Genomic DNA, 24805 nt, shown 5'->3' with positions numbered 1-24805 from the left:
GATCAACCGTCCCCAACCCCGTAACTTCTTTGGGTGTGTATGGAGCTGTTCCGCGGGGGCAGATCGGTCCTCTCAAAGCCCAGTGCGGAGGCGGTGCGGAGAAGGGCGGGGACTGATCCTAGGAGTTCTTCCCTTCAACCTCGGCTCCGGTCAGGTCAGGTCAGGTCAGCGCCTCTGTGTTGGCAGCTTTGCTCTTCTGTAAAACGGAACAGATCAGAAATAAAGGTCGAAAACTTAACTGAGGGGGCGGCGCCTGTGGCTCAGTCGGTAAGGCGCCGGCCCCACAGACCAAGGGTGGCGGGTTCAAACCCGGCCCCGGCTGAACTGCAACCAAAAATAGCTGGGCATGGTGGCGGGCTCCTGTCGTCCCAGCTACTCGGGAGGCTGAGGCAAGAGAATCGCTTAAGCCTAGGAGTTGGAAGTTGCTGTGAGCTGTGTGATGCCATGGCACTCTACCCGAAGGGCATAAAGTGACACTCTGTCTCTACAAAAAAAAACAAAAAACAAAAAAATACTTAATTCATTACTGAAGTTTTTTTCTGGATTGGAAAGCGGGTGTTGGGGGAGAGGAAGGGTTTCTCTTCCAGGAACTGTGCTACGTGTCTATTTACTTCTTCTTTTTTTATTTATTTATTTTTATTTATTTATTTATTTTTGTAGAGACAGAGTCTCACTGTACCGCCCTCGGGTAGAGTGCCGTGGCGTCACAGGGCTCACAGCAACCTCTAACTCCTGGGCTTCCTCGATTCTCTTGCCTCAGCCGCCTGAGCAGCCGGGACTACCGGCGCCCGCCACAACGCCCGGCTATTTTTCTGTTGCAGTTTGGCCATGGCTGGGTCCGAAACCACCACCCTCGGCATATGGGGCCGGCGCCCTACTCACTGAGCCACAGGCGCCGGCCCTCTATTTACTTCTTTATTAGATTGATTTTAACATTTATTAATTTATTTTTTGGTCCATTTGATTTTTTTTTTTTTTTTTTTTTTTTTTTTTGCTGAGGCAGACCTTCACTTAGTCACCCTCCGTAGATTGCCGTGGTGTGGTGTCACAGCTCTCAAGAACCTCCAACTCTTGGGCGTTAATGATTGTCTGGCCTCAGCCTCCCAGGTACCTGGGACTGCATGAGACAGCCACAGCGCCAGGGCATTTTTGCTTTGTTGCAGTTGTCATTGTTGTTTAGGTTGTCAGACAGGTCTGGAATCCGCCAGCCTCCTCGGTGGATGTGGTTGGTGCCTTAACCACTGTGCTATGCACCACCCCCCCACCCCACGCCAGCCTATTTATTTATCTATTTATTTATTAAATATTTTCCTTCTTCTGCGGTGTTTGACTGGGGCCCGGTTTCAACCCGCCGCCTCTGGTACTTGGGGCCGGTTCCCTACTCCTCTGAGGAACAGGCACTGAACTACTTTTACTCTTTCATCTTCCTTCCTTCCTTCCTTCCTTCCTTCCTTCCTTCCTTCCTTCCTTCCTTCCTTCCTTCCTTCCTTCCTTCCTTCCTTCCTTCCTTCCATCGTTCCGTCCCATCCTTTCTCCTTCCCTCCATCCCTCCCTTCCTTCCTTCCTTCTTTCTTGTTTTTTTTCTTTCCAGTTTTTTGCCGGGGCTTGGTTTGAACCCGCCACCTCCGAAATATGCGGGGGGAGGGCGGGGGTGTCCGCAGGCGAACTCTTTCAACTAAATGATTTTGAGGAGGGGGCAGTTTTTCTCGCCACCCACCTCCTCTGTATATGGGGCCGGCACCCTACTCCTTCACCCACAGGCGCCACCCGTTAACTTGTATTCTTTTTCCTTTCTGTAGAGACAGAGTTTCACTTTATTGCCCTCGGTAGAGAGCCGTGGCGTCACACAGCTCGCAGCAACCGCCATCTCCTGGGCTTAGGCGATTATCCTGCCTCGGTCTCCAGAGTACCTGGGACTACAGGCGGCCGCCACAACGCCCGGCTACTTTTTTGTTGCAGTTCGGCCGGGGCTGTTGTTGAACACACCACCCTCCGTATATGGGGCCGGCGCCTTGCTCACTGAGCCACAGGCCCCGCCCCCGTTATCTTCTATACTTAACAATAGCTTCCCCCACACACATACATCTCTCCAGATACAGTGAAACCAGGTGTGGGAGAACGATATTTAACTAAATCGAATTAGGCTGGGCGACGTGAGGCGGCTCAGGCCTGTAATCGTAGCACTTTGGGAGGTCTAGTTGGCAGGATCGCTTCAGCTCACTGAGTTGAGCTCCCGAAAATGGGTTTGTTTGTTTGCTTTCCAGTTCTGGCGGAGTCCGGGCTTGAACCAACACCCACGGTATAATATGGGGCCGGCGCCCTAATCCTTGAGCCAGGGGCACACGCGTTTCTGAACTGAGCAAAACCCCCGCTGAGGCCCCAGCTCCTGACCTCTTGTCGGCCTCCAATTGGCTGCGGAGAGGGCCGGTCCTCCGTGTCTGCAGGTTGCTGCCTTCTTCTGACTGCGTGTCCCAAGGCACCACTTTCGGGGTTTCTTTTTTCTTCTTTTATCCCTTGTTTCTCTCATTGCACATCTCACACTTGTGCTGGAACACATGATCGTGACGCCTATGAACGACTAAAGGAGATGCTGCGACACACATCCCTCCGTCCTCCACTCCCTCTCCCCTTTCTTTCTCTCCTTCCCTCGTAAAATCCCCCCTCCCCCGGCCCTCGCACCTGCATATGAAACCCGGGAGCTAGCTAAGAATGAGCACGCCGGGTTCTCCTGCCAGGCAGGTAGGCATGCATGACACCCACGTAGAGCACTTTTGGGTGTTAGGAAACTTGGGTGTCCACAGTGCTCCGCGGATGTGCAGACGTACGCGGCCGACCTGAGAGCGGGGATCTTGTCACTTTAGCGCCTGTTGCTCGACCAGATGTCTCTTCTGCGTGCTTTGGCCTAGTCAGTCCAGCAGGTGGCGGCCTTGTATAAGTTGTGGTTCCCCTGAGGCTCTGAGACTCGCCTGGCTCCTCCAAACCCCTTGTTCCTTCTTTCTTGTTCGTCTTCTCTCTCTCTCTCTCCCTCTCTTTCTCCCTGTCGCCCGTTTCCCCGTCTCTCTCCCCCCTCGTTCTCACTCTTCCTTTATTCTGAAACGGTTGCTCTGGCAATACGCACTGCTTGCCTTCTGTGTAACTACTAGAACTCAGGAGCAAACTCCTCAGCGTGTGAGCCTAGGGGGTGTGTCATTCCTATAAAAAAAAAAAAAACTCTTCTTCATTCAGGTGTGCACAACCAGCTAGGACAGTATATGTGTGTGGGATTATATATTTATTTATTTATATATTTTTTGGCCATACACCCTCAGTCCACCTTCACTGGGAAGAGCGGAGTGGCGCCATTCACAAGTCACAGCACGCTCGAATTCTTGAGCTCCAGGGATGCTTTTGCTTCAGACTCCCGAACAGGTGGGACTATGGTGGGGTGTTGGGCGGTCGTCTCCTGTCTCCACCGGCCTCCGCCTCCCAGAATGCTAGCATTAGAGTGGAGATCAACCGCCCCCGACCCCGTAACTACTTTGGGTGTGTATGGAGCTGTTCCCTGGGGCAGATCCGTCCCCTCAAAGCCCAGTGGGGAGGCGGTGCGGAGAAGGGCGGGGACAGATCCTAGGAGTTCTTCCCTTCAACCTCGGCTCCAGTCAGGTCAGGTCAGGTCAGTTCATCGCCTCTGTGTTGGCAGCTTTGCTCTTCTGTAAAACGGAACAGATCAGAAATAAAGGTCGAAAACTTGACTGAGGGGGCGGCGCCTGTGGCTCAGTCGGTAAGGCGCCGGCCCCACAGACCGAGGGTGGCGGGTTCAAATCCGGCCCCGGCTGAACTGCAACCAAAAATAGCTGGGCATGGTGGCGGGCTCCTGTCGTCCCAGCTACTCGGGAGGCTGAGGCAAGAGAATCGCTTAAGCCTAGGAGTTGGAAGTTGCTGTGAGCTGTGTGATGCCATGGCACTCTACCCGAAGGGCATAAAGTGACACTCCTTTTCTACAAAAACAAACAAACAAACAAAAAAAAAAACACTTAATTCATTACTGAAGTTTTTTTCTGGATTGGAAAGCGGGGGTTGGGGGAGAGGAAGGGTTTCTTTTCCAGGAACTGTGCTACGTGTCTATTTACTTCTTTTATTTATTTATTTATTTATTTTTATTTATTTATTTATTTATTTTTTGTAGTGACAGAGTCTCACTGTACCGCCCTCGGGTAGAGTGCCGTGGCGTCACACGGCTCACAGCAACCTCTAACTCCTGGGCTTCCGCGATTCTCTTGCCTCAGCCGCCTGAGCAGCCGGGACTACCGGCGCCCGCCACATCGCCCGGCTATTTTTCTGTTGCAGTTTGGCCATGGCTGGGTCCGAAACCACCACCCTCGGCATCTGGGGCCTGCGCCCTACTCACTGAGCCACAGGCGCCGCCCCTCTATTTACTTCTTTATTAGATTGATTTTAACATTTATTAATTTATTTTTTGGTCCATTTGATTTTTATTTTATTTTTTTTTTTTTGCTGAGGCAGACCTTCACTTAGTCACCCTCCGTAGATTGCCGTGGTGTGGTGTCACAGCTCTCAAGAACCTCCAACTCTTGGGCGTTAATGATTGTCTGGCCTCAGCGTCCCAAGTACCTGGGACTGCATGAGACAGCCACAGCGCCAGGGCATTTTTGCTTTGTTGCAGTTGTCATTGTTGTTTAGGTTGTCAGACAGGTCTGGAATCCGCCAGCCTCCTCGGTGGATGTGGTTGGTGCCTTAACCACTGTGCTATGCACCACCCCCCCACCCCACGCCAGCCTATTTATTTATCTATTTATTTATTAAATATTTTCCTTCTTCTGCGGTGTTTGACTGGGGCCCGGTTTCAACCCGCCGCCTCTGGTACTTGGGGCCGGTTCCCTACTCCTCTGAGGAACAGGCACTGAACTACTTTTACTCTTTCATATTCCTTCCTTCCTTCCTTCCTTCCTTCCATCGTTCCGTCCCATCCTTTCTCCTTCCCTCCATCCCTCCCTTCCTTCCTTCCTTCTTTCTTGTTTTTTTTCTTTCCAGTTTTTTGCCGGGGCTTGGTTTGAACCCGCCAACTCCGAAATATGCGGGGGGGAGGGCGGGGTTGCCCGCAGGCGAACTCTTTGAACTAAATGATTTTGAGGAGGGGGCAGTTTTTCTCGCCACCCATATGGGGCCGGCACCCTACTCCTCTGTATATGGGGCCGGCACCCTACTCCTTTCACCCACAGGCGCCACCCGTTAACTTGTATTCTTTTTCCTTTCTGTAGAGACAGAGTTTCCCTTTATTGCCCTCGGTAGAGTGCCGTGGCGTCACACAGCTCACAGCAACCTCCATCTCCTGGGCTTAGGCGATTATCCTGCCTCGGTCTCCCGAGTAGCTGGGACAACAGGCGGCCGCCACAACGCCCGGCTACTTTTTTGTTGCAGTTCGGCCGGGGCTGTTGTTGAACACACCACCCTCCGTATATGGGGCCGGCGCCTTGCTCACTGAGCCACAGGCCCCGCCCCCGTTATCTTCTATACTTAACAATAGCTTCCCCCCGACACATACATCTCTCCAGATGCAGTGAAACCAGGTGTGGGAGAAGGATATTGAACTAAATCGAATTAGGCTGGGCGACGTGAGGCGGCTCAGGCCTGTAATCGTAGCACTTTGGGAGGTCTAGTTGGCAGGATCGCTTCAGCTCACTGAGTTGAGCTCCCGAAAATGGGTTTGTTTGTTTGCTTTCCAGTTCTGGCGGAGTCAGGGCTTGAACCAACACCCACGGTATAATATGGGGCCGGCGCCCTAATCCTTGAGCCAGGGGCACACGCGTTTCTGAACTGAGCAAAACCCCCGCTGAGGCCCCAGCTCCTGACCTCTTGTCGGCCTCCAATTGGCTGCGGAGAGGGCCGGTCCTCCGTGTCTGCAGGTTGCTGCCTTGTTCTGACTGCGTGTTCCAAGGCAGCACTTTCGGGGTTTCTTTTTTCTTCTTTTATCCCTTGTTTCTCTCATTGCACATCTCACACTTGTGCTGGAACATATGATCGTGACGCCTATGAACGACTAAAGGAGATGCTGCGACACACATCCCTCCGTCCTCCACTCCCTCTCCCCTTTCTTTCTCTCCTTCCCTCGTAAAATACTCCCTCCCCTGGCCCCCGCACCTGCATATGAAACACCGGAGCTAGCTAAGAATGAGCACGCCGTGTTCTCCTGCCAGGCAGGCAGGCATGCAGGACACCCACGTAGAGCACATGTGGGTGTTAGGAAACTTGGGTCTCCACAGTGCCCCGCGGATGTGCAGACGTCCGTGGCCGACCTTAGAGCGGGGATCTTGTCACCTTAGCGCCTGTTGCTCGACCAGATGTCTCTTCTGCGTGCTTTGGCCTAGTCAGTCCAGCAGGTGGCGGCCTTGTATAAGTTGTGGTTCCCCTGAGGCTCTGAGAATCGCCTCGCTCCTCCAAACCCCGTGTTCCTTCTTTCGTGTTCGTCTTCTCTCTCTCTCTCTCCCTCTCTCCCTCCCTTTCACCCTCCTCTCCGTCTCTCTCCCCCCTCGTTCTCACTCTCCCTTTATTCTGAAACGGTTGTTCTGACAATACGCACTGCTTGCCTCCTGTGTAACTACTAGAGCTCAGGAGCGAACTCGGCAGCGTGTGAGCCTAGGGGGTGTGTCATTCCTATCAAAAACAAACAAAAAAAAACTCTTCTTTATTCAGGTCTGCACAACCAGCTAGGACAGTATATGTGTGTGGGATTATATATTTATTTACTTATATATTTTTTGGCCATACACCCTCAGTCCACCTTCACTGGGAAGAGCGGAGTGGCGCCATTCACAAGTCACAGCACGCTCGAATTCTTGAGCTCCAGGGATGCTTTTGCTTCAGACTCCGGAACAGGTGGGACTATGGTGGGGTGTTGGGCGGTCGTCTCCTGTCTCCACCGGCCTCGGCCTCCCAGAATGCTAGCATTAGAGTGGAGATCAACCGCCCCCGACCCCGTAACTTCTTTGTGTTTGTGTGGAGCTGTTCCCCGGGGGCAGATCCGTCCTCTCAAAGCCCAGTGGGGAGGCGGTGCGGAGAAGGGTGGGGACTGATCCTAGGAGTTCTTCCCTTCAACCTCAGCTCTGGTCAGGTCAGCGCCTCTGTGCTTGGCAGCTTAGCTCTTCTGTAAAACGGAACAGATCAGAAATAAAGGTGGAAAACCTAACTGAGGGGACGGCGCCTGTGGCTCAGTCGGTAAGGCGCTGGCCCCACATACCGAGGGTGTTGGGTTCAAACCCGGCCCCGGCTGAACTGCAACCAAAAAATAGCTGGACATGGTGGCGGGCTCCTGTCGTCCCAGCTACTCGGGAGGCTGAGGCAAGAGAATCGCTTAAGCCCAGGAGTTCGAAGTTGCTGTGAGCTGTGTGATGCCATGGCACTCTACCCCGAAGGGCATAAATTGACACTCTGTCTCTACAAAAAAAAAAAAAAAAAAACCACTTAATTCATTACTGAAGTTTTTTTCTGTATTGGAAAGCGGGGGTTGGGGGAGAGGAAGGGTTTCTGTTCCAGGAACTGTGCTATGTGTCTATTTACTTCTTCTTTTTTTTTTTATTTATTTATTTTTATTTATTTATTTATTTATTTATTTTTTTTTTGTAGAGACAGAGTCTCACTGTACCGCCCTCGGGTAGAGTGCCGTGGCGTCACACGGCTTACAGCAACCTCTAACTCCTGGGCTTCCGCGATTCTCTTGCCTCAGCCTCCCGAGTAGCTGGGACTACAGGCGCCCGCCACATCGCCCGGCTATTTTTCTGTTGCAGTTTGGCCGGGGCTGGGTCCAAAACCACCACCCTCGGCATATGGGGCTGGCGCCCTACTCACTGAGCCACTTGGCAAAAAGTTGATACTATCAAAAGTAAATGTACTGCAGTGTCAAAACTAAAAAGCTAAAATCAAAAGGGCTAAAGAAGAATATTTGCTACAAATTTATTTTTTTACCATTAGTATTGAACTTGCACCTTTATTCCAACACTTTTAAAGTAAGTTGTTTTGTCTTTGTAGCCTCTGCCAACTTTACATTGAATTCCCACTAACGCTTTAAAAAAAAAAATCTATTAACTCCATTGAACCATGTTGTGTTTGGTGCTGCATATGATCTTTTTACTGATGTTTCTTTTTAGGAATTAACTATGCCAACTTTTGTTTTTGTTTTGTTTTTTTCCTACAACATGACCAAGATGACAAAATCCCTAATTAGCTGACTCCCCATATACACTGTGACCTGGATAATCCTGAAACACTTCTTGGGGAAGAAAGGTCAGTGGCTTCACTGCTTATTCTACTTTATATTTAAATGAAAGGAAAAACATACAAGCCCATATTTATATTTTGTCTAGGAAAAGCAACAGTTCGTATGTTCCTGTTTGCTACCATCACAATTCAATACATGAACACAGATTCAGCTCCACACCATGAGCACTGCTGGAAGTGATCGCCAGGGTCATCAACTCACAGCTGCCATGTCCGTAATAAGCAAAAACATCCTGGAAGAAAATCCCCAGGCACATACGTTTCAGTACATAACAAGGCAGCTCCATCAGGGAAGTACATATTGTACACAGTTTGAACAGCAGTTTACCTATTAACCTAAGACTCTTCTTTTAAATGCAAAGCAGAGAGCCAATAAGATATACACAGCCCTAGATTTTGTTTTGTTTTTTCTTAAACAATTTGGTCACGATGCACCTTTGATATAAAAGCATTTTTAAACTTTATTATTAATACTCAGGACATTAGGAATTTCCAGATTTTTTTCAGTAGCATTTCAGAACCACTTTTGGTAACAAATACAGTAGTTAGGAATATGCATCCACTTTAGAATGCATAATAATGTTATCCTGAATCCTTTCCGGCTAAAAACAGGGCTGGCGCTGTGATGAGATACTGAACGAGAATCTACAAAAAACACTGAACAGGTTTGTTTTTTCCCAGAGGCTACATCCTCTTTTGCTGGAATACTTTATAAATACATATTAAAAAGTAAGGCAACGACTCCAAACAGTCCAAGCTGTTTGCTCTTCTTTTCCCAATTAGATTCACAATCCTGGTGATCAATTTCATGGTTGTATTATTAAGTGTTTGTTTTTCCTATTTCAAATGATCCAAAAGGATGTTTTTCTGACATTTCTAAAACATCTCTGGTGTGTGTCCAATGATGTATGCAACTGATACTGGTCAGGGACTGAAGCCTGTGATGTCCCAGTGTCTGCTTTCAAAGGATTCAAGACTTTGATTTGGATTCACCATAAATTGAACGTATGAATCCAAATTTCCCTTCCCTACTATGTTTATCATCCCTTCCGTTTTTACTCCTAATTTTAAAACTAAAGGAGGACCAGGACTACCTGGTTACTGGAAAGATGTTCACCCCAGTAAACAAAACTTTTATCAGGGACCTTTATAATAATTCATGGCCCCGTTTCACATGAACATTCAACTCAGGAAGATGTGCAAAAGGAAAAGATGTCAAATTACAGTCACGTTATCCAGAGGAGGATGTTATACAAACTTATAAGGAAATGACAGTCTTTTTCTCTCCCTTTACTATAAATACATTTAACAGCTTAGCAGAAAGACAAGCTAAATTTAAGATTGTTCACATTTGAAAATTGTAACAGACTCTCTGCTAGGGATAAATAAGGAACTCCCCGTAATGGAATTTTAACACAGCATTTTCATCAACAGATCTCTGAAGATCGCTTTTTGTAAAAGAGTGTTAGAACAATGATTATGTTTGCAAAGTTCTGAGAAGTCCATCTACTGTCCAAACTTTGGATTGAAGTCCTTATTTTTTTTCCTTTACTTAGAGACAGGTATATACAGTGCTGTTGTAATAATGAAACAAACGTGAAATCTACTGTAAAGTTGCACAATACAGAAAACTGTTGCTCCCTCTTCCACTACATAATGTGTGACTCCACAGGTTAGTAGTGTTGTTCTCATTATTTCTGTTAAGTTGGAATTATGCCATCACGTCTAAGACCTCTCTTTAACTCCAGATCCTCCAATTTTTTCCACAATTCTTCACGCTCCTGTTCTTTCTTTTTCTCACTGAGGAAGAAATAGAATACAATGTAAACAACTCAGAAGGTTTAAAGATATTATCCAGCAAGTAATGCCCTTTGACCTAGTTTTGCCTAGGTATGTTTTAAAAGGTTCTTGAAAAAAATGTTGACATTAAGCTTGTGGGTTCTTTTTGCTTTTCCTCTCCCATGATTTCATTTTTTTTGACTCATAAAAACACAAAAGTAGTATTAATGAAGAGTAAGACATGACCAAAATATTTTAAGATTTCACATTAATACCAATTTACATGTAGCTTGCTATAGAAAAACAACTTTAAAATTACAGAGAAACAAAAGTCAGAGATGATTTATATGTACCAGATATTCTAACACCAAAGGCACATTAGAAATTTTTATTTGGGGCCTAGTTAGAATCTAATTTTTCTTTCTCTCTCAATAGTTTCTCAAAAAGAATGCTGGAGATGACATTGATACAGAGAATGTAGCAAGTCCAGAAAATACAATCTATTTTTCCTACCTCATGTAAATTTAAACACTTTAGCGGTTAAAAATAAAGTAAAAACTTGAGATTTCAGGCCTGGTGCAGTGGCTCACTCCTGAAATCCTAGCATTCTGCGAGGCTGAAGCAGGAGGATCACTTGAGCCCAGAGTTTGAGGTTGCAGTGGGCTAAGACTATACCACTGTACTCCAGCCTGGGACAGAGCAAGAGCTTGTCTCAAAACCACCACCCCCATCAAACAAAACAACAACAAAAAAACCCATACAACTTGTGATTTCAGTTTTAATTAATGATCTGGACAGAACTTTATTGATATTATTATCATTACGTTTTAATTTTTTTTTTTTTTTTGAGACAGAGTCTCAAGCTGTGGCCGGCGCCCTAACCACTGTGCTATGAGCGCTGAGCCATATGTTTTAATTTTTTAATATGCCAAGCCTTCAAATTTCTTTTTTTTTTTTTTTCTTCCTAATCAGTTTACTTTCAGAGAACAAAAGGCCATTGCCATTTACAGTTTAAAGTTCTCCTATCTTCTTCCTTTAAGGGATTAATCTTGCTTTCAGTCAAAGTTCATTAAAAATTCTTTATTTTTATATATTTATATATTCATTCAGAGAATAAACTTGATAAATATAGGTTGTTTTAAAATATTGTAACAATGTAACAATGGGGGCGGCGCCTGTGGCTCAGTGAGTAGGGCGCCAGCCCCATATGCCGAGGGTGGCGGGTTCAAAGCCAGCCCCGGCCAAACTGCAACCAAAAAATAGCCGGGCGTTGTGGCGGGCGCCTGTAGTCCCAGCTGCTCGGGAGGCTGAGGCAAGAGAATCGCGTAAGCCCAAGAGTTAAGAGGTTGCTGTGAGCCGTGTGACGCCACGGCACTCTACCCGAGGGCGGTACAGTGAGACTCTGTCTCTACAAAAAAAAAAAAAAAAAAGAAAAAGAAAAAATATTGTAACAATGGTTTCTTGATAATTTGATTAGTAGTATACATACAAAAAGGGGGAAAGATTACCAGAAATAAGACATTATTTCTAATAAAGCTTCAGAAAATCTTGATTATTAAAATCCCTTTTGTCTTACAAGTGTTGCATATACAGTTTTTATTCTTCAGAGCCCTCTACCAGTAAGGCACATGCAATAGTTAAGAATTCGCTACTGCAGCCTTGGGGAACATCTTAGTGTTGTGTTGGTGCTTTTCTGACAAAACACACTTTTAATCAAGACAAACAGTCACATATGTATGTATGTCCTAAATTCCAAGTATAAACAGTGCAATTGAACTGATGAAATGGAATAAAATCATAAACCTTTAAATTAAGCCTCTTAGATAGCAGCCTCTCACAAATTATTTGAATTCCACAAAAATATGAAATGTTAACACAGAGATGGAATGGCTACTGACTTTATGAAAGCTCACACATTGAAACTAAACAAAATCTCAAGCTGTGGTGTGAAGCTATTCTGTTACCAAGCAGCACCCCTCACTGTATAAATAGCAACTAGCTACTGTTTTCTTAAAGCCAAACTAATGATGGTTTTGAAGAACCTTGTCTACTGCCCTATCTATGACTCAAAACAGAGGAATCTTCCCATTTCTTGATTCCTTATCTGAGTAGGGCCCTGAAAAGAAAGTTCATCAGGTGAAATACAATCTCCTGGAGTGTCATCTCCTAACTGCAGATAACCTTGAAAGCAACAGGAGCCTTTGATTCCGCCAAATTCCAGCAGAGGTGCCAAGTCAGGATCCTATAATGTTCCACGGTCCTGGAGAACATCAGGCAAACTTCTTCTTTGTGGCCGTGAACCTTTCCATGTACTTATCATAGCCTTCCAGTTCTCGAAGTTTCTTTATTTCAAAAAGATTGCCTTCCACAGCAAGTAGGCAGATCTGGGAATCACTGAGGATGCTCTGTGGAAGCATGCTAAGCTCAAGACAGTTCTCTTCTAAAGGCGAAGAACTTTAAGGCGAGGACAGCAAGATATCTTTACTGAGATCTGAGATATCTGGTTCTGATTGAGGTTGAGTTCGATGGCCTGCAGTTCCCCTACTGTATCAGGGATACTTCTAATCTGGTTTTTAGAGAGATCTACTACATCCAGGTGCCGTAGGTTACAAAGTTGGGGTGGTAGGGCTCCCAGTCGGTTCCCAGAGAGGCTCAGGGTCTTGAGGGCAGAGAGTTGCCCAACGGTAGATGGCAGCTCTCTCAGGTGATTGTTGTTTAAACTTAGTGTCTCTAGTTTTTTCAGACTGCATATCTCCTCAGGCAGAACAGTCAGTTTGTTGTTGTTCAGAGAGAGGCTCTTCAGGAGAATGAACTTCCCTATCACCAAAGGCGGTAGGCTCTCGATCTTGTTGTTGGACAAGTCGATGGTCCTTAGATTGTTCGTCAGCTTCTGCAACTCCGAGGGGAACTCGGTCAGCCCTCGGTCCTTAAGCTGAAAGACACCAGTTTTCTGCGCTGTTTCCACATGAGCGCGGAGAGCACTGTTTCCCATCCTACCGCCAACACTCACGTCCCTCCTACCGCTTAGCTGACAGACGGTTCAGCAGCCAAGCCTTCAAATTTCATTCAGTACCATTTTCTTCAGACTTCTGTATTTTACTGTTTGTAAAAACTTTCCTCTAAATCTGATTATCTAAAATAGGGTCAACAAAATTTATTTTGCTAAGGACATTTTTAAATTTAGCTTATTTAAAAAAAGAAAAAAGAAAGGATGTTTTAACATCAAACAAGTAGGATGCAAGAAAGGAATACTTTCTTAGAAGTTAAATGAGTTCACATTTATAAAAATGTTTCAGTGCACTACCCCTGATTTTTTCAAGTTGGAGTGAAATCAGTAAAAAGCAGATGTAGGTTAATATTTCTGAATCCAGGAATTCAGATAATTCCCGAAAATGGAGACTCTGCTATCTTATGTTCCTCACACTGCCTCACTTAGTAAGGATTTAACTTGAGCCACATAACAATTTTTACTCAGGAAAATCCACATGACTTAAATCAATCATATAATTCCAGTATCTTTTTTTAATGTTGTCATCAATGTTTTTTAAAGGTATATTAATATCTAGAGCAGTAGAAATCAATCTTCATCCTCACCCCAAATCTCTAAAAAACTTAAAATAAATTTATATTCTCATTCCACTAGAGTGTTTTTTCTTTTGTTTGTTTTTAGAGACAGAGTCTCACTTTGTCGTCCTCGGTAGAGGGCTGTGGCGTCACAGCTCACAGCAACCTCCAATTCCTGGGCTTAGGCGATTCTCTTGACTTAGCTTCCCGAGTAGCTGGGACTACAGGCACCTACCAGAACGCCCGGATATTTTTTTGTTGCAGTTTGGCCAGAGGCCGGGTTCAAACCCACCACTCTCGGTATACGGGGCTGGTGCCCTACTCACTGAGCCACAGGTGCCGCCCACATTCCAGAATTTTAATGGAATGATGAACTGTATAATATGTCAATTAATACTGTGGTAATGCAGTGCTTGTTTGTGATAATTAGTTTCAGTTATCTCAAATATAATCTGTACAATATGAATTTCAGTAAGCTTAACAGTTTTTATGCAAGTACCCTTTTTGGTAATTTTGACCTAAAAAAATTGCATTTACAAGGCACGGGGGCAAGATTAGATAATACTCTAATCATTATGAATTTCAAATTCTTTTTTTTTTAGAGGTGGGACTGAGAAATCTGTTTATTTTATTTTATTTCATTTATTTTTTTTTTATTGTTTGGGATTCATTGAGGGTACAATAAGCCAGGTTACACTGATTGCAATTGTTAGGTAAAGTCCCTCTTGCAATCATGTGAATTTCAAATTCTTAACAATTCTTTTTTTTTTTTTGGCCGGGGCTGGGTTTGAACCTGCCACCTCCAGCATATGGGACCAGCACTCCACCCCTTTGAGCCACAGGCGCCGCCCCTGAATTTCAAATTCTTAACATAAGGAAGTTGTTTGTTAAATTACCACTTTTTGGTACAGTCTAAACAAATGTTAGCATAGAACATTCATCTGAGTATATAAAAATCAATTCTATAGATCCTGCTGAGTGCCAGTGCATATAAACTTTTTATTTGGAATGAGAAGGGCTTGAGACCTTTACTCAACCAAATAGCAGCTCAGCAAGTTCAAGTTCACAATGCCCTAATTTCCAGTCTAACTAAGTGCTGACGTCACTACAACACTCCTCATCGTGTTACTGAAGTGTTTCATTCATTCTTGTCAAGAGTTTTATGCCAATCAATGCAATTTGTCCTGTGGGGCTTTTTTTTCCCAGATGAGCTTTATGCTAAGTTATCACATAGCTTTCATAATGACAATTTTATCGTCAAAAATTGTAAATATTGCTGTTATAGTTACTGTCATCTCCGTTCTTTCCCACTTCTCTCTCTCCATGTAGGTGGCAATTTTAAAACTTAATCACAATGTCACACTGGGGATATTGTCAAATTCTCTAATTGCAATTTTATATAGCACCAATGTTGGCATATGTATCTTACAGTGTTAAATACTTATTCCACCCACCATTTTCAGATTTGCAATACTTAAAAATTTGATCTGAATTGAAATGATTAACTTCTTGTCATCCAAAATTGTAATCCTCTGTTCAGTTCTTCTGACAGTACAAAACAAATCTCTTCATTCTCTTTTCCTATTCCCACATCTATGAAGAAACCAGTTTTCATCTGTCAGTATAACCTTCTATTGCTCCTTTGACGAAGTATTACCCTTGCTTTAAAAAAAAATCTTGTTTCGAGGCTGGGCGTGGTGGCTCACTCCTGTAATCCTAGCACTCTGGGAGGCCCAGGCAGGTGGATTGAATGAGCTCAGGAGTTTGACAACAGCCTGAGCAAGAGCAAGACCCCGTCTCTAAAAAATAGCTGGGTTCTGTGGTGGGTGTTTGTAGTCACAGCTACTGTAGAGGCTGAGACAAGAGGATTGCTTGAGCCTAAGAGTTTGAAGTTGCTGTCAGCTATGATGCCACAGCACTCTACCAAGGGTGACAAAGTAAGATTCTTCTCAAAAAAAAAGAAAAAAGAAAATCCTTCTCTCATTAGCAAAGTCCACTCATTATAAATCATTTTAATGTGCCAGAATATGAGCATCACCTTCATAGTTTTGTTTCTTCCTGGTATTTTAGGTTATAAATAATCAAAGAAGTTTTATTAGTGAAGTTGCCTAAATATAAAACAAGTGATTTGAGTATTTTATAAATAAGGCCTTCGATATTCTTTTTTTTTTTTTTTTCTTGAGACAGAGCCTCAAGCTATTGCCCTGGGTAGAATGCCGTAACATCACAGCTCACAGCAACCTCCAACTCATGGGCTCAAGTGATTCTCCTGCCTCTGCCTTCCAAGTAGCTGGGACTACAGGCACCTGCTCAACACCTGGCTAATTTTTGGTTGCAGCCGTCATTGTTGTTTGGCGGGCCCCAAGCTGGATTCGAACCCGCCAGCTCAGGTGTATGTGGCTGGTGCCTTAGCTGCTTGAGCCACAGCTGCGGAGTCGGTCTTCAATGTTCTTGATGGGCAGTTATGGGCACAATGCAGGAGGTATATGGCACACCTCCTGGGGACAGGACACAACTACAACAGGGATGCTATCTAACAAATGCAAAAATTGTAACCTAATTCTTTGTACCCTCAAATTAACCTGAAATTAAAAAACAAAAATTCTTGATAGGCCCTCAATGATTCCCCCAGACAAAAAAAATTCTTGATGGGATTGTACAGATTTAATCCTTGTTCAACTAGGATAACAATGAGTTTCCAGTTGCTCTAAATGAGAGGATCTTGGGGCGGCACCTGTGGCTTGGTGGGTAGGGTACCAGCCCCTCATACTGAGGGTGGAGGGTTTGAACCCGGCCCTGGCCAAACTGCAACAAAAAATAGCCGGGCATTGTGGTGGGCACCTATGGTCCCAAGCTACTCGGGAGGCTGAGGCAAGAGAATCACCTAAGTCCAGGAGTTGGAGGTTGCTATGAGCTGTGATGCTATGGCACTCTACCGAGGATGGTAAAGTGAGACTCTGTCTCAAAAAAAAAAATAAATAAATAAATAAAAATAATAATAATAGAAAAAATAAAAGAGAGGATCTTATGCACAATGCTCGCTTAACATATACCTGGTGCATCACAGTATTAAAATGTGCTCTTGGCACTTTTTAAATAATATTTTTTAAAGATTTTAATTTAACCTTGGGGTAAGAAGGTTATTATAAATTTAATGATTTGCAACAACTGCTAATATAGTTAATTAAAAGTTGTTCAAATTTTGAGTGTAGCATGTCATGCTCCATAATTGATATTTATCTCAATATTCTGGTACAAAAATCTCAGCCTATCTACTAAACACCTGCCATATTCCACAATTACATGCTTTTCATAAAGCATGTCTTTGGTAACTTAAATAAATAAATCACTGCAAAGGTCCTTTTCTCTCTGCCACCAACACATTCTCTTCATTGCTTTTTATTAATAAAATGAAAGTGACACATTAAAAATTAGGTAAAGCAAAGAAGCAAGGGAACCGCTGCTGGCTCTGCTCCGGAGGTCCACCCAGGTCCTGGGTATGAGCGCTTGTGCACACCTCTGGAATCCTCGAAAGCCCACGGTTTTATGATGTTCAAAGCCAACATTTGCTTTTGGGTAATCAAAGCAAAACCAGAGGCTCAACTCCTAAGAGCCTGCTCGGCTTTCCTTAATCTCTCCATGTCCTTCCTTTAGAGAGTGGACACACTGGACAGGACGTAACAAAACTGAAACATCATGTAAATGAAATCGAGACAGGCTTTCCCAGGCCCACACGGCATTTACTATAAACAGGCCCAAGGTTTTTGTTCCCTTATGTTCTTACACACTTCGAGATTTGTATAATACCAGACCATTAACATTTATGTTCTGTTCACTGTTCTTTAAGTTGCGATGAATTTGCTGGGTGTTAGTAAGCTCTGGGCCAAAGACCTAGACAAATGGTACCTTAGGCCTCTTCCTGCTAGGGTGAAATACAAGATCAACCCAATTCTAGCTGAAGGAAGTTCCAAGTGGGAGTCAATCCAGAAAGCAAACTACCTGCTGGTTGGTCCCCTTACATGGGCCTGGTACAGTTATATGCCAAGCTCTTACCCCTGAGGCAGAACTGAACTAGTATTAAAGGGAGGGAGGAAAGTAGTCTTTATCAAAATGACCCTATCACAAAGCTTTGTTACCCAATGGCCACTAATAAAAACACCACTAATGAGTGTGCAAAAATGAACCTATTAATACAGTCATCGGGTGCATGATGATGATTTCGGTCAACAACCGACCACATATACATTGGCGGTCCCACAAGACTGTGACAGAGCTAAAAAGTCCCTATCACCTGATAGATTTGTTACCGCTCCCTGCAGTGCTGGGTGCAGTGACATGCTACACAGGTTTGTAGCCTGGGAGCAACAGGCCGCCCACACGGCCCAGGTGTGCAGCGGGCTGTGCGTGGAGGTTTGTGTAAGTGCCCCCTGTGAGGTTCTGCAATGACAAAATTGCTAAAACACGTCTTTCAGAATGCGTCCGCATCATTAAGCCATGCACGACTGTAAACAAAATTGGGCTACTTATGATTCGAGGTACAACAAGCCAACTTCAGCAAAGAGCAAGGAAAGACTTCAATAATTTTATGCACAGCTGACAAAAAAGCTTTAAAAAGTTACCGCTGACGATCTGACTTGTATGTGGCTGTCAGCTCGTCAAACATGGTGCTGTTCATTTCCATGAATGCCTTCAGCACGTTGTACACTAGCGCCACGATAGCCCTGTGAGGCACAGGAGAAAGGGACATGTTAGTCTTACCCAACAGGATGCTGAACGAAGAAGCAAAAGCCCAATTCTGTCTGAATGAGTTCCTTGTAACTATCCCTTTTTAGTTGGAACAGCTGGAAATGACCTACAGTTCATTTTCACAGCAAAAGATTTACTCTTTACTGCTCAAGGCCAGATGTCTTTCTGAGGGGTGGTAGAATGAGAAAAAAAAATCTAATTTTTCCCTCTACTAATTATTGGTACCTAGAATAGACCTGACTGTAGGCACTTGATAACTTCATTTAATAAACAAGCAAGTATAAAAATAAAACTACTTTACCCTAAAATAAGCACCCATGGTAAAAGCAACCTTAGAATTTGCATGGAATTGCAAAGTAATAATATACGTAAATGTTATATGCTTATACCAATATTATGTGAAGGCTTGGTGCCTGTAGCTCAGTGGCTAGGGCACCAGCCACATATACTAGAGCTGGTGGGTTCGAACCCACCCCTGGCCTGCTAACCAACAATGATAACTACAACCAAAAATAGCTAGGCATTGTGGCGGGTGCCTGTCATCCCAGCTACTTGGAAGGCTAAGGCAAGAGAATCACTTAAGCCCAAGAGTTTGAGGTTGCTGTGAGCTGTGACGCCACAGCACTCTCCCAAGGGTGACAAAGTGAGACTCTGCCTCAAAAAAAAAAAAAACAAAACAAAACATATATATATATATATATATATATTATGAAAACCATTCATATCCAAAGAGACGAAACCAAGCCCCTATAAGATGGGCAGTTCAATATGAGCTATCTATCGGGCCATGACTTGCTTTAGTCCACCCATCCCTCTTGGCTCCTTGCTGACCTAGGACGTGCCCTGGTGAGTAAGTGGCTAATAGCTCTGCAGCACCACACAGCTGAACAGCCAAAACAGTGGCCTTCACTTCTCAAGGGGAAGAAGCAGCTCTGGGCAATGTGAGGTTATGATGATCTCGACAGCTTCAGACTAGAGTCTGAAGCTCTTCAAAATTACCCACTGCTTCTGTTTTGTAACAAACATGCTCCCAATACCACTGAAAAGTGTATTGGCAAAAATTAAGCCACTGATTAAATAAACCATGAAACATTTAGAAGAAAAGCATACTTGCTATGCAGCCCCCTTCCCGCGTCTAGTAAAAGGAAAACTGAAGTTCTCTGCTATTAAGTTTCCAGAATGGCCTTCCTCACAAGGGCAGTTACGGAGAAGTACCACAGACAATATGCGTGGCAGTTACAGCCACCTGCTAGAACCACTTTCTAGGTCCTCAAAAGACTATCTGTATGGGACTTCATCATTCGAGCCCCTTATCTTTGTAAGTTCTATTCATAAAATCTGGCAAATTTGAAACATTGAGAAAATGTGATATTTTACAATTATATAATTTTAAGACAAACATATTATGAATATACTCAATTACACCTACTAATTTTTTGATGCCACATTAAATTTTGCTTCCATCCTACAGAGAAATACATAAAGTCATTCAAATATAGAATACTTCAACTTTCATAGGGCTGAATATTATTAAACTTTTCCTTTAAGATTTTAAATTTGCCTATGTTAACCAGTTTGATGAAAATATTTCAAATTGGGCGGTGCCTGTGGCTCAAGGAGTAGGGCGCCCGTCCCATATGCCGGAGGTGGCGGGTTCAAACCTAGCCCCGGCCAAAAACCAAAAAAAAAAAAAGAAAATGTTTCAAATTGTATATAAAACCAGTGCATGGTGCCCCACGATTGCATTAATGTACACAGCTATGATTTAATAAAAAAAAAAAACCTTAAAATTAAAAAAAAAAAAGATTTTAAATTTTACTTTTCCTGGAGAATAGGTACTATGTATAATGACTGAGTTGGCTGTTAAGAAATGGATCTTGCTAAAATGCAAAGGTAGCTGGGCCACTTCCCTCCTCACAAGCCTTTGGCATTTCCTTATCTTTCACCTGGTGAAGGCTCAGGTAAACCATCTGCTTCCTTCCCTGGCCTATCTGCTAGCACCTTCTCCCAAAGACTTTGTACCTTAACCTCCCAAATGCACGGGTCTCAGAACTTGACAGGTGCTTATTACATCTCTGCCCTTTTTGTGTCATGGAGGGACCCACTGTCTGAATGAGCGTTTCCCCATCTTGTCCATTTGCCAAATTCCTTTAAGATCCAGCTTGAGCATGCCACCTCCCCCCCCACAAACCCCCAATCTACAATGCTCTGTTCTCAGCACCAGAGCATCTCTCCAAGCCCCACCCCAAACTGCTACCTTCACAGACAGGTCAAGAAGCCTTTTTTTTTTTTTTTTTTTTTTTTGTGGTTTTTGGCCGAGGCTGGGTTTGAACCCTCCACCTCCGGCATATGGGACCGGCGCCCTACTCCTTGAGCTACAGGCGCTGCCGAGGTCAAGAAGCCTTTTAAGCAAACAGGTATTTTTAACAAAACGGCACAGTTTCATTAAAATGTTTATTTGTGGTTTTCTCCAACCAGTCAGTGAAATTCTAAAAGGGATTTTATCTTTTCACAAATCTGTCCCTGGCAGCAAGCAGGGCATCTGGCACACAGTGAGTAGTCGGGACATTTTTTTCAAGAAAAAGAAGAATGGGGGAGAGGAGGAAATAGAGAGAGAAAAGGAGGGAGGGGAAAGAAACTGAAAACCTACCGATTCCAATGCTCTTTTGAAATCCTATAAAGACTGGAAAACATGATGGGAAGGATGACATTAGAGTTTTCTTCTATCAAACTCATGATGTATTCATTATTCCAATAATAGAGTGCCCTTTCTGCCACCTATGGGAAAAGAAAAAAAATGTTAAGAGAGAGAAAAAGACGAAGAGAAAATAAAATCATCTTTCCAAACAGAAGTATTTTGAAAGACTGTTGTTAAATCATTCACTCAAATGTAAAATTAAATATTAATTATATTTTACATTTTTTTTATAGTTTTAAAATCTCTCAGAAAGTTCCGACGTGTTTCATCAACTTGGGGAAGGAAAAGAAATTGGCCTGTTAATTTATATTCTCCTGTAATTCTGTCTATGTCACCCGATTCCAGATTTTCCCAATATAGCTCCCAAGATACAAACACGTTTACCATCTGTCCACGTACCATTCTATTTTCCTGATCATGTTAGCCATCTTCTACATCCCCTTTCTTTTCTTTTTCTTTTTTTTTTTTTTTTTTGAGACAGAGTCTCACTTTGTCACCCTTGGTATAGCGCCCTGGAGTCACAGCTCACAGCAACCCCAAACTCTTGGGCTCAGGCAGTCCTTTTGCCTCAGCCTCCTGAGTAGCTGGGACTACAGGTGCCTGCCACAATGCCCAGCTACTTTTAGGGATGAGGTCTCATTCTTGCTCAGGCTGGTCTCGAACTCCTGAGCTCAAGCAATCCACCTGCCTCAGCCTCCCAGAGTGCTAGGATTACAGGTTTTTTTTTTTTTTTCCTTTTAGATAGAGTCTCACTCTGTTGCCCTGGGTGGAGTGCCGTGGCATCACAGCTCACAGCTACCTCAAACCCTTGGGCTCAAGTGAGGAGGAACCTAGGATTTTCCTATATCCAATTACAAGTCTAATATTTATCTGCTACATGTGTTATATTATCTGAACACTTCATGTAATAGTTTCTATATTCCTGGTTTCGGGGTTTCTGTTTTGTTCTGTGGTACAGCTGCCAGATTGTTATGAGATCACTGCTTTAACATACTAACATGTCTTTAGGTCCAATTAAAACAACAACAGCCAGTATTTCTAACTATGAAAGATAATGACAGCTTAAGGAAAAAGTCCACCATGAGAGGTGTGGTTCTGTGTTAAGAACTATAATCTGAACAGCCTCTTCAAATTGGCAGGCAATATTGAAAGACTCAATTCTCAGGTTTATGATATGACCTTCAGTGAGAGGCCAACGGATAAAAACCTAAAGTGTGTTCAATCCCGTAACCTTCTTTCCTCCCGGCAGAGGCCACAGCGCTACAGCTACGACTTCAAGAAAAGAGCCAGTTGCCCAGGTTCACCTCCCCTGTGTTCCTGAGTGGCCACGGGGAGGCAGGGCAGTGCCACTGGAAGAAGAAACTAACCTAAGATCCGCGTTAGACTCCACTCCCTGTGAACCTGGGAGCCTGAGCAAAACATTTGCTGAGCATCACTGTTTTTGCCCATCAGAAGACACAGAAAAGTTTATAATCAATGTATGTAAAGCACCTAGCACAGTGTGGAATCTGAGGTTCTCTTTCCTCGTGAGCATCATTCAGCATTCTCTCTTACACACTCCCTCCCAGCCCACTTCTTCTGCAGTTTACTTGGAACACTTTTTTAACACTTTTGAGCTTTGGTGTTCACATCTGTCAATCTGTAAAACACACAAGACCTCCCTGCAGAATACTGTGAGAATTAAAATTACTGGGAAAAAACACCACGACAGTCACTGCTGCATAGCAGGTGCTCAAGACAAAGGTAACTGCAGCTAAAATTATTACCTTCATGGGAGAAAAAAGCAAACAAACATTTCTTTCAACACAAATGAAATTTAACCTAAAAAATCCATGCTGTATAGGCCACTCTGGCTCATGTTCTTTTTACTACTAACCTGAAAATGGGGGCTAGATACACACTTGGCAATTTGTTTAAACAAAGGTTCTTGAATTTTAACAAATTGTGAAGGTTCAATCACATCCAATATTTCTTCCAGCTCCCCAAGGAACATGACCTATAAATACAAGTAAAAAACAAAATGTGAGGCTTTCTATTAAAAATCCATATGAATCACAAAGATTAATGACATTTAGGTTAATTTTAAGTTTCTAATATTTTAAGAAAAATTTACAAATAAAACCAAATATAAATGAACCAGGCATTATTCAATGTTAGATGTTTGTTTCACAAATAATTCACCATAGAGTATTTCTTAAAAGCAAGTTCCCCACAGCACTGAAAATATAATTCTACTTACTTGGAAAAACTACTCTACTCACTATGTTTGTATATTACGCCCTGCACTGGGGCTCCCGGGAATCACTCCTGCCCCCGTGGGGCTCTCCTCTCTGTTGCTTCCAACTTAGCTATCTCCCCTCAAGGCTTCTGTAAAAATAATAGGAGGCAGGCCCTCCTGCATGGATGGGCAGACGTCCAAATGCAGTCATTTGCCAGATAGTTACAGGTCCCACAGTGAGCTATGTGCCCCTCTCAGATGCACAGAACACATTAAGTCTTTGGTGGGCTTTTTTGTTTTGTTTTGTTTTTTTGAGACAGTCTCTCACTCTGTTGCTCTGGGTTGAGTGTCCTGGTGTCATAGTTCACAGCGACCTCCAACTGTTGGGCTCAAGTGATCCTCTTGCCTCAACCTCCCCAGTAGCTGGGACTACAGATGCCTTCTACAACACTTGGCTAGTTTTTCTATTTTTAGTAGAGACAGAATCTCACTCTTGCTCAGGCTGGTCTCAAATTCCTGACTTGTCCAGGCCTCCTTTCCTGGCTCACCACTTTGATCCCACACACTCAGATCAACCACTGGGCCCAGCACGTGGCTGGTGTTCAGCCACAGCTACTGAGGAAAGCCTAGAATTGCCCATCCCTGTAAGGGCAATATATACTCAGCACTGCCTGCAGGCAGGCACTGTGCCAATGCTGTAGATGGGATCTGCCGTCCTCACCACCGTCCAAGAAATAACATCACTGTGTTTTTTTACAGATGGGGTCTCACTCTGGCCCAGGCTAGTTTTGAACTCCTGAGCTCAAGTGATCCTCCTGCCTCAGTCTCCCAAAGTATTAAGGTTACAGGCGTGAGCTACTGTGCCTGGGCCAGACAAAGTCTTAAAAAACACAAAATAGCAGACTCAGCCACACGTAGGCTCGATTTTAAAGCCACTACCACATGCTAACCCATTCTCCATGCTCACACACAAACACAATTACTCTCTACAGGGCACAGTGAATCTTGTGTGCCTTGAGAAACAGAGCTTTTAGACCACAATAGGGAACATCAAATCAATGGTGCAAGTCAACTGTTTTAAATATAATGGAAAAATGATGGAGAAATGAAAACCAATGTACTTATTCAGCCATGAAAAAATAATTATCTTGGAAAAAATTAGGTATGCAATTCAAGTATGAAAATAGCCATGCTTTCTTATCTTGAGATGAATACAGGTTGCAATCCCTAGTTTAATTTTATCTAATAGGTATTATATGAACTAGGGTTTGGAGAATTAAAGTTACTTTGAGAAGAGGGATGTTTCTGCTAAAAGTAAAATACAGTAGACCCTTTCCATCAGCCAAGATATGCAAGAGGTTCTTCCACGATTCTACCAAGGTTCTTCCAAGAACATAAAACTAAAAGCTGACCTTTTTTCTGGGCCATTTTCCAGAGTTTCTAACCTTCTAGAAGAGCGCTGCAGGTCTGGTGTCCAGTCAAGTTCACCTCCAAGCTAAGATACTTACTCCCTCCGTTGTAACAACCTT

General features: G+C 43.8%; 1 protein-coding gene and 1 pseudogene across 1 annotated transcript; both read right to left on the bottom strand.

The window, feature by feature from the left end:
* Positions 1 to 11495: 11495 nt before the first annotated feature.
* Positions 11496 to 13091, bottom strand: LOC128574000 (leucine-rich repeat-containing protein 57-like). Its single transcript, XM_053574591.1, is given in 2 exon segments — positions 11496 to 12494; positions 12497 to 13091. Coding segments are annotated over 2 exon segments (720 nt in total). The 5' UTR covers positions 13043 to 13091; the 3' UTR covers positions 11496 to 12320.
* A 5138-nt stretch (positions 13092 to 18229) lies between these two features.
* LOC128574184 (serine/threonine-protein phosphatase 2A 56 kDa regulatory subunit epsilon isoform-like) overlaps positions 18230 to 24805 on the bottom strand; it is a 50215-nt pseudogene continuing 43639 nt past the window's right edge.

Source organism: Nycticebus coucang, chromosome 21, assembly GCF_027406575.1.
Source record: "Nycticebus coucang isolate mNycCou1 chromosome 21, mNycCou1.pri, whole genome shotgun sequence".
Taxonomy (NCBI): Eukaryota; Metazoa; Chordata; class Mammalia; order Primates; family Lorisidae; genus Nycticebus; species Nycticebus coucang.
Note: the sequence above shows the minus strand (reverse complement) of the source record. Positions and strands in the feature narration are given on the sequence as shown.